At 43.2% G+C, this 14,794-nt stretch overlaps 1 protein-coding gene across 1 annotated transcript in view; it reads left to right on the forward strand.

Annotated features, from left to right (window-relative positions):
- LOC124613059 (serine/threonine-protein phosphatase 5) overlaps window positions 1-14,794 on the forward strand; it is a 103,614-nt gene that overhangs the window by 61,815 nt on the left and 27,005 nt on the right. The window contains exons 9-10 of the mRNA XM_047141642.1: window positions 12,523-12,742; window positions 12,953-13,034. Of these exons, the coding sequence (XP_046997598.1) occupies window positions 12,523-12,742; window positions 12,953-13,034 (302 nt within the window). The remainder of the gene's footprint in view (window positions 1-12,522; window positions 12,743-12,952; window positions 13,035-14,794) is intronic.

Below are 14,794 nucleotides of genomic sequence, written 5' to 3' on the forward strand. Positions count from 1 at the left end.
TCCGAACCTGAAGCACTGCTACCAGTGTCATTGTTTCAACCACACTAGAATGTCTTGTTGACACTCAGACAAATGTGTAATATGTGGTAGGCAGACGTGCAACCTCAAATTCAGCTCTGAGCTTGTGAAGTTGCCCAGTGTCGAGATAGTGCCGCTGTCCCCTCACCCATCTGTGGAACAAGCCGTCAAACTCTTGCCTCAAGGGGCAGTGCCACCAGCTACACAACCAGCAGGCTGGAAAGGACAGAAAGAGTACTCCTGTGAAGAATTCCTACTTCCCTCCAGCGAACCAACACCTGAACCTTCCTCTAACTGGAAAGGCTCAAAGTGCAACACCTGTGTGCACATCCAAGTGGCATCTTACTAAGGCTGACTGGAGGCTTTACTCCTCCCTGGCGTCCTTCAAAGAACAAGATTTCCCTATTTGTGATGACCAGGTGGAATACCTTAAAAACATTATCCTTAATGCTGCAGAACATTCCATTCTTCTCACTTCCTCTTCCTATGCCGCGTCCCAGTCCCTTGGTGGACTGAGGCATGGCGTGATGCAATTCGAGCACGGAGACATGCTCTCCATGTTTTTGATCATCATCATCCTATGATGGCAAACTGCATTCATTATAAATAGTGTTGTCGCGTTCTTTGGGATAGCAAAAAAGCTAGCTGGATTTCATTCACTAGTTCTTTTAACAGTTCCACTCCCTTCTCTGTTGTGTGGACAAATCTCTGACGGCTCTCTGGGACCAAGATCCGTTCTCCACTTTCTGGCCTGACAGTGGCATTGGAAACAGGCGAAGGTGGCTCAGGCAATACCCTTCCCTTCTCAGAATCGTGAGTGCTACAATGACACTTTTACTGTGAGGCAGCTAGATCATGCTCTCAGTTCATCCTGATCCTCCGCCCCAGGGCCAGACACTGTCCACATTCAGATGTAGCAGCACTTTTCTCTTGCAGGCAAGCACTTTCTGCCTAATATGTACAACCGCATCTGGGCAGAGGGCACGTTTTCCAAACACTGGTGTGAAGCTGCTGTCATACTAATACCTCAGCCCAGTAAGAACAAATACCTTCCTTCTAACTACCACCCCATCTCTCTCACCAGCTGTGTTTAGAGGTGATGGAATGTATGATTCATGCCCGGCTGGCATGGTGGCTAGAGTCTCGCAATTTACGAACCACTGCACAGTGTAGATTTCGAGCACACTGTTCTGCAGTGGACCATCTCGTCACTTTGTCCATGCATGTCATGAATGGTTTTCTGTGGAAATCCCAGACTGCGGCAATGTTTTGACCACCGTCCTCCATTTGTACCGGTCCCTTGTCCATTCAAAACTAGACTGTGTGCTTTGTTTATGCATCTGCACGGCTATCCCTCTTATGCCGTCTCAACACTACCCACCTTTTATGCTAGCTCAGTTGAGTCTGTATGCCAAAGCTGCTGAACTACCACTGTCCTACTGCCATGACTTTCTCCTCAGCAGTCATGCATACCATTCATCTGCCATGCACGGCCACCCATCCTATGCCACCTCCGTCAATGACTCCTTTGATAGCGTATATGGGGCACGTCCCTCTTCTCTGTTACCACCTGGAGTCTGCTTTTGGCACTTGCTCTGGCGGCTTAACTTCACACTACCTGCAACTTTCCCAGTGGGTGTGAATCTTTCACCACCTTGGCTTTGTGCGGTGGCCCGTGTTCACTTTCGTTTCTATTCGCTTCCTAAGGACACTACTCCAGCCTTGCCCTATCACCTTCAGTTTCATGACCTTCACATGGAGGTTCGCAGTAGTACCTTCGTGTGCATTGATAGCTCTCAGACTGACCATGGTGTCGGGTGTGCCTTTGTCATTGGCGCAGACGTTTTTCGGTATCGGCTTCCAGCTCATTGCTCAGTATTTACGGTCCAACACTTCACCCTGTATCAGGCCACAGAGTACATCTGGTGACACATGCTTTTCAACTGTGTCCTCTGCTCCGACACTCTCAGTGCCCTTCAAAGTCTCTGTGCGCTGTGTACCGCCCATCCCTTAGTCCAACGGGTCCAGGAAAACTGTCACTTGCTAACTCCCAATGGAGCCACTGTGATGTTTATATCGGTTCCTGGTCATGTCAGTCTACCAGGAAAGGAGGCTGCTGACACTGTTGCCAAGGCTACAGTCCTCGTACCTCATCCCACTAGTTCCTATATTCCCTCCAATGGCCTCTGTGTTGCCGTGTGTCAGGACATGGTGTCACTTTGGCATCACCATTGGTTCTCCCTGCAAGGGAGTAAGCTGCAGATTATTAAGCCTCTCCCAGCAACTTGAACGACATCTCCACACACACACACACACACACACACACACACACACACACCCCTCACCCCCCCCTCCTCTCCCCCTCCCCACCGGGAGGAGGTCATTTTAACTAGGTTGCGTATTGGGCACTGCCTTTTTAACCATCGCCATTTCGTAAGTGGCACTCCCCCCCACCACTTTGTGCACATTGAGCCCAAGTTTTAAATGGTCACTATTTACAGACGGGATGCCCATTTTTTAACTGTTTACATTCCCGCTTAGGTTTGCCGTCTGAGTTTTCGGCCGGTTTAGCGAACGGCACGCGGACTTTTGGCTGCATTTTACTTTATCTGTTGTAGCAGTATGGGCTTCCATTTCTCTATGGTGTATTTTGTAGCCCTTTCTCCACATCCCTGTTTTTAGCTGTCTTCTCTTAAGGCGATTGGGAATGACGTGTAGTCATTTTTAACTGCTCTCTGTCTTCATGTTCTATAGATTTGGCTTGGGTACATATGACCCCAGTTGTTTTTGCACCCTAAAACAAAACAAACAAATTCCCTTCTTGATCTTGTGGGTGGTAAAATTTCTTCTTCCTTAAAAGCTGTGCTGATCTGATTGGTAGAATATCCATTATCTTTCAACATAGTTTGTAGGTGCTCCAGCTCCTTTGCAAGTCAGCCATAGCTGAGCATTGTATCTCCACAGGATAGTCCATGGATTATTCTGCCACAGAAACCTTGGCCTAGGCGAGATCCTTCCGTAATTCAATTGTTAAGGAATTGGTATCAATCCGTTTGACAGAAGATCTTATTATTTGTGATGACAACATTCAACTGGATAAGGTGTGAGACCTAATGATCTTTAATTTCTTCCAAAAGAAAACATTTTATGACTCGTGACACATCTAGCAACGATTGTTTTTATTAATTTGGACATTAATTTTGACTCTGGGAGTGCGCATTTCCACAGATCTCACGCATGAGGTATTGCCATTACACATGCATCTGGGCGACACAGATGGAGCAATTTTCAAAGAGGGTGCACAGTTCGACAGAGGTCATTCATGTAGCAACTTCCTTAGCACATGCCTCTCTACACCAATTTTTTATGTAAATTTAGCAAAGTGAACTAGCAATCTCCAGTGCAAAACACTCACCTAAAGACGGCTAAATGTTGTCAGCCGAAATATCGTAGCAAGAAGTTGATGTAATCCTACTGCAAACCTGAAACTTCTTGGAATACTCTTTTCACCGGGAAAATTTCAAGAATTCACAAGAAGGAAGTTAATGATTTGTAGCAATGTGTATGTTTAATTGGTCTCTGATTTGGAGCTTCAATTTGGAGACTCATGTCAATTCTGTGATATGATGGGGTGATATTTTGCCCCGTGCTGTATGTGAATTTTAGCAACATCTATGTAAGTCTGGCATGCACCACACATTCAAAGTAGCTCCTCAGATAGTAGAATACGTGTTCCACACGCATAAGATTTTTTAGATTAAAGCAACACTGCCATAGACCTAACAACCTATTATGTGCAGTGTTTGGAGAAGTCAATACATCACCACATTACTAACAAAGAGGAATATTTGACCTTGTAAGACAGGATTAAAGTAATCTCGTTTCAATTTTTGGAGCATTTCTTTATCAAAATCATGTGAGGTGGTGCAGTGCTAAGACATTGGACTCTTATTTGGGAGGGTGGCAGTTCAAATGCTCCTCTAGTCTGGTTTTGGCTTTTATGTGATATCACAAAATCACGAGTCTTCAGCAATGTCTTGATCATCTTCACTCCTGGAGCATCGGCAATGGCTTTAGTTTTTCCACTGACAAAACCATCTGTATGAATTTTTGGCGGCACAGTTGGTTTATCCCCCACCATCTTTACATCTTGGGTCTGTTGCTCTACAAAATTCTTGGGGCTCATACTCGATAGGAAACACTCTTGGTCCTCCCATTTGTCTTACCTGGCAGCCCGCTGCACGTGGTCCCTCACTGTCCTGTGTGTCCTCAATGGTACTTCCAGGGGTGCAGATTGAACCACTCTCCTCTGTTTGTACCTGTCCCTTGTCCGTTCGAAACTAGACTATGGGTGCTTTGTATACACGTCTGCACGTCCATCCCCCTTACACCAGCTCAACACTATCCACCATCGTGGCATCTGTTTGGCCACTGGCACCTTTTGCACTAGCCAGGTTGAGAGTCTGTATGCCGAAGCTGCTGAACGACCACTGTCCTGATTGAAGAGTCCACAGGTGTACTGCTTGTTCACAGTGTCAAACTGGCACAATATTTCAGCAATCGGACATGTTGCCTCAGGTGAACTGACAAACTGAGCTCCTGAGGGCAGGTGGCCACCTTATATCCCCTCCCCCCACGGGCCGTTCCCTCATGGGCACACATCGACAGTCGTGGAGATGCAGGGGTCGGTGTCTGTGGAGCATCAATGTAGTTGGTACGTCTGGCCAGCACGCCAGATTGTTTTCATTGCTGAGTGTCTTCTTAATTATGCTCAGTGCTGGTTCCCAAGCCTTGCTAAGATTATAATTGCAGTCGTGGTTGACAAGTTCATCCTTGATGCGAATTTCAACGGCTTCTCAAACCACACTGTCCAAGTATGTAGAAGTCTTGGCCAAGCCATCTCATGTATTTTGGACAAACAGTGCTTTGCGACTGCCGACTTGTTTGACTTTGTGACTGCCGACTTGTTTGAATACTCCAGTCGTGTGTGCCTTTGATGTTCTCAGCACTGATCTTCACTGGTGTGCACTGTCTGACCAATAAGTCTTGCCACACTAACAGGGAATCTGGTATATGCTGGCCTTCCGCAAGCCGAGATCATCTTACTGAAGAATCATACCACTGTCCTACTGCCATGACTTTGTCCTCGGCAGGTATGCATGCCATTCGTCTGCCATGCATGGTCACCCATACTATGCCTCCTTCTTCAATGACTCCTATGATCACCAGTATGGGGTGCATTCCTCTTCTCTGTTACCTCCTGGAGTCCACTTTCGGCACTTGCTGTGGCGACTTGAAGTAACTTCACACCACTTGCAACTTTTCCGGTGGGCATGAACCTTACACCACCTTGGCTTCATGCGGTGGCCTGTGTTCACCTTTGCCTTCATTCGCTTCCTAAGGACTCTCCTCCAGCCTCACTCTATTGCCTTCAGTTTCATGATCTTTGCATGGAACTTTGCGATAGTACATTTGTGTACACAATGGAAAATCCAGCATAGAATGTGACAATATTATGAAATGATAATTACTACCCACCATGTAGCGGAGGTGCTGAGTTGCATATAGGCACAAAAAAAGACTGTCAGAAAGTAAGCTTTCAGCCAACAAGGCCTTCGTCAGAAATAAACACGCGCGCGCGCACACACAAAAAAGACCACAATCTCTGGCTGATGAAGCCAGACTACGAACAGTAGTGCATGATGGGAGAAGCAGCAGGGTTAGGGGGGTAAGGAGGAGGCCGGAGCATGGAGAGGAAGGGATAGCAGCGTAGGGGTGGGGGATGGTAAAGCACTGCTTGTTGAAGCATACAGGGCCAAGGTGGAGATATGGTAAGGAAGCTAGGTGCATGCAGGAGGTTAGATGGAGGGCAGGTTGACGGGGTTGTAGCAGAAAAGGGGAGAAGTAGAAAGACTGTGGGTGTGTTGGTGGAATACAGGGCTGTGTAGTACTGGAATGGAAACAGGGAAGGTGATAGGCAGATAAGGACAATGACTAATGAAGGTTGAGGCCAGGAGAGTTAAGAGAGTTCCCACCTACACAATTCAGAGAAGCTGGTGCAGTTGGGATGGATCCAGATGGCACTGGCTGTGAAGCAGTCATTGAAATGAAGAACGTCATGTTGGGTGATGCACGCACCAGCTGGGTGGTCCAGCTGTTTCTTGGGGACAGACAGCATGTTGGCCGTCATGACCACGTAGATTGCAGAACAGCGGGTGCAGCCCAGCTTTAAGATCACAATATGAGTGGTTTCACAGGTACCTCTGCCATTGATGGGATAGGTGATGCATGTGACTGGACTGGAATAGGTGGTGGTGAGAGGATGTATGGGACAGGTCTTGCATCTAGTTCTATTGCAGGAATATGAACCATGAGTCTAGAGGTTGTGTGTGTAGGGATGGAAGGGAATAATTATTTTGTAGGTTCGGTGGGTGGCAGAATACCATTGTGGTAAGGGTGGGAGGTATGTGGATAGGACATTCCTCGCTTCAGGGTATAACAAGAGGTGGTTGTCAAAACCCTGGTGAAGAATGTGTTTCAGTTGCTCTTGTCCTGGGTAGTACTAAGTCACAAAGGGAATGTTCCTCTGTGGCCAGACAATGGGATTTTGGAGGTGGTGGGTGACTGGAGAGATAAGGCATTGGAGATCAGTTTTTGTATAAGGTTGGAAGGGAAATTACTGCCTGTGAAGAGGGACTGCTCGTCACTGCAGTTGCGATGGCCGTAGGTGGCTAGGCTGTGTGGAAGGGACTTCCTGGAGTGGAATGGGTGGCAGCCATCGATGCAGAGGTATTTCTGGTGATGCCCTGAAATGAGGAATGTCCTACCCACTGTCTTTCCCTCCCCTCCTACCAGAGCTACACAGTATCCTCGTCTATCCCTACACAACTCCTTAGCTCTTGGCACATATGCCTGTAATACACCTACATGCAAGACCTGTCCCATACATCCTCCCACCACCACCTACTTCAGTGCGGTCACAAGCATCACCTGTCCCATCAAAGGCAGGGCTACTTGTGAAATCAGTCATGTGTTGTACAAGCTAAGCTGCAACCACTGTGCTGCATTGTGTGTGGTCATGACAGCCAACAAGCTCTCTGCCCCCACGAATGGCTACCAACAAACTGTGGCCAAGAAACAGGTGGAAAACCCGGTTGCTGAGCATACTGTCCAACACGGCGCTCTTCATTTCAGTTACTGCTTTCACAGCCTGTGCCATCTGGATCCTTCTCACCAACACAAGCTTATCTGAATTGCGCCGGTGGGAACTCTCCTAAGTTCGTGTAACTCTCCTGGCCTCATCCTTCATCATTCATTGTCCTTAACCATCTAGCTCCTTCCCTGTCCCCCGTTCCAGCACTACACAGCTGTCTATTATTCCACCAATGCACCCACAGCCTTTTTACTTCTTTTCCACTAATCACTAATCCCCCCCACTCTCCATTTATCCTCTGATCTGCACCTAGCTGCCCTACCCTCTCTCCGCCTTGTCCCTGTATGCTCCCACAAGCAGTATCCCCTACCTCTACCATGTTATCCCTACCCTGCCCCACCTCTCCTCACCTCCACCACCTAGCTGCTTCTCCCATCATGTGCTGCTGCTCCCACCCTGGCCTCAGCAGCCAGAGACTGTGGTCATGTATGTAAGTTGCATTTGTGTGTGTGTGTGTGTGTGTGTGTGTGTGTGTGTGTGTGTGTGTGTGTCTACTACCAGTGAAGGGCTTGTTGGCCAAATGCTTATTTTCTGGCAATCTTTTCATTGTGCTGTCTGCATTACAGCAAATGCTTAGTTATTTCCTTTGAAAATGACGTGGCTTAATTCCCTTTCCATTCCTTCTCCAGTGGGTTGCACACTCTCTCTCTCTCTCTCTCTCTCTCTCTCTCTATCTATCTATCTCTCTAATGACCAATTTGTCAACAATATGTTAAATACTAATTTTCCTTCTTTTCCTTTTAGCCTGATTGAGAGGTATTGGTAGAGATTAAGCTATGAGGACAGCTTGTGAGCATGATTGGACAGCTTAGCCCAGGGGCGGGCAGGAATTCTGCACGTGTGCGATGCACATGCACGTGTGCAGTTAACAGGTGTTCTGCGCGCACACAGGGGCAAGCTGGCCACCCGCTTCTCTCCCCTCCCCGCCACCCCGTCTCACCGCTTCTTACTTTGTAATGCGTCTTGTTTCCTGGCCTGCTTTATTGAATGAAGGAATAAGGTTAGTAGGAGAGCCAAACATTGACATTATCTTCATCGCTTCACGATGGAGACGAGGAAACTCTTGCTGTGGAAAGTCATGATAAAAATCTATTACATGTCTTGCCAAAAGGAACTTGTCTCCCAGACGAGAATTACGCTGTAGATCTATTAATTCTATTTGCAAACTGGGATGAATATCATCTACAGAAACAGCAGATTGTCTCGAGAACTACTCAAAACCTTGGGATAAGTAAGATATATCCCCAAATCGCTTGAGAAATTCCTCTTTTTATTGCACCAAGAACGGCAACATACTGAAATTTATTATAATGGCGTTCAATATTAAACTTCCGCTGACCAGCGAGAATACTGTCACATATTATACATTTCCAGTTTTCACGTTTTTGCACAGAGAAAAAAAAAGATTCTCCTATTCCTTTTTAAAAGGTAGCAAATCTCCAATTCTCCGTTTCCTTGATTCGCTCAGCATTTTCCGGTTATTGAAATACAACGTTCACTACGTAGTGGTCGCTTCGCTTCAATGTCCGTAACTTAGCCTGGTACTACACTGCCGCAACCTGCTGGCTATTGCCACTGCCCCTGTCGACGATAGCACACGAGCAGCACACGTGCAGCGCTGTGTGCTCATGAGCCGCGTGCAACGTTTGCCTGCCCCTGGCTTAGCCAGTGAGGGGATTAGCTATGGAAGGGAAATTTCTGGGTTCAGTTTGCGGACCAGCACATGTTTATAGCCTGCCAGAAAGTTTCATTCTGGAGTACTTTGATGACGTGTTGTCATTGTCGTCATCTTAAGTTTAGTGGCTTTTTTTTTTTTTTTTTTTTTTTTTTTTTTTTTTTTTTTTTTTTTTTTTTTTTTCCAGCTCCCTACACGAGTCTATCCTGTGAAAAATCCCTTCACCTTTGTGTAACTAAGATGACACACACATCCTTGAACCTCTTTCCTGTAGTTTTTCTGTAGTCACCTTAGTTTTTATCCCATTATAATTCCTAAAAAGAATACTACATTTTTTATTGCTTGATGGTTCAGGTGACCCCTACTTTATTGAAGCTATACTGCAAATATTGTTTCTTCCTAGTTCACTGCTTCTTCTTTGGCCATACAATCTGGCCCTCTCAACTTCAGCATTTGTTTGTAGCACAGAATTTCAAAATCTTAGTCTCTCCTTCTCTGTGTTTCTTTCACTTCCATATAACACTATAGTCCAAACAAATGCCTTCAGAAAAGAAACCCTAATTCTTAATGTTAGATTTATGTATATTCCTCTTTTTCTGCTATTGCAAATCTGTATTTTGCATCCATTTTGCTTCTGCTGCTGTCATTTTGCTGCATGTGTAGCAAAACTCATCTAATACTTGTAGTGTCTCATTTCCTAATCAGATTCCCTCAGCATTGCATGATTTAATTAGACTACATTTCATTACTGTTGTTTTAGTTTTATTGGTGCTCATCTAATTATTTCTTATCAAGACACTATCCATTCCATTCAACTGTCTTTTCTTTTCATGTCCTTTGCTTTTGGGCAGAACTGTTATATCGTCAGCAAACTTCAGTTATTTTCATCTCCCTGAATGTTAATACCATTTCCAAATTTCTCCTTCATTAACTTGACTGCATGTTCAATGTACAGATGGAATAACGTGGAAGATAGGCTAAAACCCTATGTCACTCATTCTCAATTACTGCCTGCCATTGATGTCCCTCAACTCTTATAACTTCAGTCAGGTCTCTGTATAAGTTGTAGAAAGCCTTTCACTTCCTTGTATTTTATCCCTATATTAATTGCCGAATATCATAGTGTTCAGGGACAAACAGGTCTTATTTCACTGATTAGTTCGTCAAAACATTTACATGACTGCTGTATGGTTTTGTATTATGTGTGATGCCTGCCTGTTGACACTTCTACCATATCCAAATTTATTTTTTTGATCAGGCTCATTGATGTAATCCTTGTAATATGTACATGTGAGAAAAACACATTGTTTTTTTCATTAAAGCACTTTCTGTAGACTTCTTTTGCCCTGTTTCGTTTTCTGCAACCTATATTTCTTAATGTTGGCCATCAGCACACCAAACAAAAACCTCCCGTTAGAACTGCCTTTCTTCCTTATGCTTTTCTCAAATGTATTTTTATGCATTATGCTTGAAATTTTTATGTTGCCAGCATTATCAGGAAAACCTAAATATTTCTGAAATATCGTTTGTGTTGATTCTCTGTTGAGCGTGTGTTACTTTAGGCGTTAACTGAGAAATTTTCAAGGTGTCTGAGACAGTGAGGTTTTAGCAGAACTACTGATGGGACTGCCATTTGATAATATTATGATTACTGCTTCTGTATCCCTCATCAGTCTAAGCAGATCCTGTAACATTTCCTATTCAGAATAAAGTTTTGTGTGGTGAAATATATGCTCAAATACACAGTGACACATCTTCAAGGGAAGATCCACTTGTATTAATAAAATTTTCATAATCTTTCAGCTATGTCAAGTTAAAATTTCATGAACTTTATGATGAATTCCCCTTCACCCACCTGCCCACCCCCTAGATGCCAAAATGTCACTGCACACAAATACAGATTTGGAACATTTATATTGAACCATGGACCTTGCCATTGGTGGGGAGGCTTGAGTGCCTCATCGATACAGATGGCCATATCGTAGGTGCAACCATGACGGAGGGGTATCTGTTGAGAGGCCAGACAAACGTGTGGTTCCTGAATAGGGGCAGCAGCCTTTTCAGTAGTTGCAGGGGCAACAGTCTGGATGATTGATTGATCTGGCTTTGTAACACTAACCAAAACGGCCTTGCTGTGCTGGTACTGCGAACGGCTGAAAGCAAGGGGAAACGACAGCCGTAATTTTTCCCGAGGGCATGCAGCTTTACTGTATGGTTAAATGATGATGATTTCCTCTTGGGTAAAATATTCCGGAGGTAAAATAGTCCCCCATTCGGATCTCCGGGCGGGGACTACTCAAGAGGACGTCATTATCAGGACAGAAAAAACTAGCATTCTACGGATCGGACGTTTCTAGCATTTGTAGACTTAGAGAAAGCTTTTGACAATGTTGACTGAAATACTCTCTTTCAAATTCTAAAGGTGGCAGGGGTAAAATGCAGGGAGCGAAAGCCTATTTACAATTTGTACAGAAACCAGATGGCAGTTATAAGAGTCGAGGGGCATGAAAGAGAAGCAGTGGTTGGGAAGGGAGTAAGACAGGGTTGTAGCCCCTCCCCGATGTTATTCAATCTGTATATTGAGCAAGCAGTAAAGGAAACAAAAGAAACATTCAGAGTAGGTATTAAAATCCATGGAGAAGAAATAAAAACTTTGAGGTTCGCCGATGACATTGTAATTCTGTCAGAGACAGCAAAGGACTTGGAAGAGCAGTTGAACAGAATGGACAGTGTCTTGAAAGGAGGATATAAGATGAACATCAACAAAAGCAAAACAAGGATAATGGAATGTAGTTGAATTAAGTCGGGTGATGCTGAGAGAATTAGATTAGGAAATGAGACACTTAAAGTAGTAAAGGAGTTTTGCTATTTGGGGAGCAAAATAACTGATGATGGTTGAAGTAGAGAGGATATAAAATGTAGACTGGCAATGGCAAGGAAAGTGTCTCTGAAGAAGAAAAGTTTGTTAACATCGAGTATAGATTTAAGTGTCAGGAAGTCGCTTCTGAAAGTATTTGTGTGGAGTGTAGCCACGTATGGAAGTGAAACATGGACGATAAATAGTTTGGACAAGAAGAGAGTAGAAGCTTTCGAAATGTGGTGCTACAGAAGAATGCTCTAGATTAGATGGGTAGATCACATAACTAATGAGGAGGTATTGAATAGAATTGGGGAGAAGAGGAGTTTGTGGCACAACTTGACAAGAAGAAGGGACCGGTTGGTAGGACATGTTCTGAGGCATCGAGGATCACAAATTTAGCATTTGAGGGCAGCGTGGAGGGTAAAAATCGTAGAGGGAGACCAAGAGATGAATACACTAAGCAGATTCAGAAAAATGTAGGTTGCAGTAAGTACTGGGAGATGAAGAAGCTTGCACAGGATAGGGTAGCATCGAGAGCTGCATCAAACCAGTCTCAGGACTGAAGACCACAACAACAACAACATATATTTGACTCCTAATACAGTTCCTGTTGGGATAAAAATTTACCAGTACGTCAGTGTCAGGTGAAAGACTGTTATTGTAATTTTTCATTGTGGTTTACAATTCACAAGATAAATGCATAAATTTAATATAGTGTTGTTTGAGCATAAATAATATATACATTTTTCTTCACAGGTTTAATGTGTGAGTTATTGTGGTCTGATCCACAACCTCAGCCTGGCAGAGAACCAAGCAAGCGAGGTGTTGGCATACAGTTTGGTCCAGATGTTACAAAGAAATTTCTTGACCTTAATGGTCTAGATTACATTATAAGGAGCCATGAAGTGAAAAATGAAGGCTTTGAAATAGCTCACGATGGACGCTGCATAACAGTATTCTCTGCTCCAAATTACTGGTGCGCCTCTCTCTCTCTCTCTCTCTCTCTCTCTCTCTCTCTCTCTCTCTCTCTCGTGTGTGTGTGTGTGTGTGTGTGTGTGTGTGTGTGTGTGTGTGTGTGTGTCTCCTCATAAAAAGTCTTTCCACTATTGTGTGTGTGGGTGTGTGGTACCTACATATACGTTACCAGTTAAACATTGAGTTGTTTATCAATGATGTTGTGTTTCAGTGATTCGATGGGGAACAAAGGTGCATTTATTACACTTAATGGCAGAGATATGAAACCTAAATTCACATCATATGAAGCAGTGGTAAGCATTTATTTACATTATTTTATCTGTAATGGTGTGAGAATACTGTGGTTGTTCCAGTAAATCTCACTGATGAGAAAAATGGTGACCAGCCACACTTTTGTGACGACTGCTGTATTTTGTCATCATCAGATGGCGGCAAGGATATCTTTTACAAATTTCACATTATTTTTGCCTTGATTTCTTTGCACCCACAACCACAGATGCGTACAACTATGCTGTAATAACAATCTTTCCTAAAGAGCAAAATAATCTGATATTTGTACAAAGAATCAACGCTGCCATCTGGTGATGGGCTCAGGCCCAAAACTAGTTGTGGTGGAATAATGTATGCATTTAATAGTGTGGCTGGCTGCAGTTTTCCTGCCCGTGAGATTTTTATTTAGTTGACATTTTTTCACACAAATGGTGTAGTAAGTATGAATGAAAATATTTTGCATTTAAATGTTGTGTTGAAATTTTATTGCAACATTGGAATCATGGAGATAGCCTGCCATGAGACTTGTTTTCTTCTTCGCAGAAATTCTTGTATGTTGGTCAAAACCCAATACTTTTATTACGGTAAGAAGGGGATAGGCTTGCACTCAGAAACTGAAAGCAATACTGAAAAGTAAAAACTTCACCAAGCATAATAATCTGCTAAATGTGTACTTGCGTAAATGCAAATCAAGCAAAAATAAATTGGGAGAACATTTAGTCACAGAGAAACAAATAAATGAGAGGAGGAATGTAGTGAATAAGGAACGGAGAAATCAGTAAAAGATGAAGACTTTTAGGGTGCGCAGAAGATCAGATAGGAATCTCAAGGAAAAATGAGAGCTGTAGATAAGTAATGTAATGCAAATATTATAAACATAAAATAAATTTGATGTGATTTGTAAGTTATGTTGTTTACCTGTAGAATTTGAAAGCATTGTTCCTGTGGCATTGCATAAAAGTGATTATGATTGAGCATATACTCTGTGTAAGGCTACTGAGTAAAAGCCATGTGATTATAATTGTACCAAGAACTGCAAATACCGAAGTCACCTGAATCAACTGATGAAAAAGTAACATCGATCATTCCCAATACAGCATTCTAGTGGTGGGATTGCTGTAGGTGGGAGTTAGGTATGCATTACGTAAAATGTAGGATATGGGGGAGTTTGTAGCGCAGTATCATGAGCCCCCAATTGATGCATTCTTAGGTGTCTTGTTTCATAGATACCTGTAAAAAGAATATTAGGTAATTCAGCTAGCTGTATACCAGAATTTAAGGAAATCATACCACTACTATTAAAACTGGTTAGCTGGGTTTAATCTGAAATTATACTGAAATTGGTGAATGATGCGATGACGAAAAATACTTTTTAAATATTTTATTTTAGTGTCATAAACGGTTTTGGGCTACCATGGTCATCTTTAGGAATGTCTAATATTTTCAGTTACATAAAGGTTTTGATCAACAGCGTGTTGTCTGCTCCTACACTACACTGCACAAGAATATTTGAATATTTAGTGCCATTTTATAAGTTGTTTCATCAATAAATCACAATAAAGTGCTTGCATTTATGTAGATATAATGTGAAATAATTGTTTTCACTTATGTAAGGTGTTTTGAAACAAATCACCATTTACTGGAACTTATGGAAGTGAATACAACTATTTCACATTTTTTTATAAATAAATGCAAGCACTTAAGTGTGTTTTTATTGATGAAACAAAGTATAAAGTGGCACTAAATACCAAATATTCTTGTACAGTGTATTACTAAATCTTGT

Source organism: Schistocerca americana, chromosome 4, assembly GCF_021461395.2.
Source record: "Schistocerca americana isolate TAMUIC-IGC-003095 chromosome 4, iqSchAmer2.1, whole genome shotgun sequence".
Taxonomy (NCBI): Eukaryota; Metazoa; Arthropoda; class Insecta; order Orthoptera; family Acrididae; genus Schistocerca; species Schistocerca americana.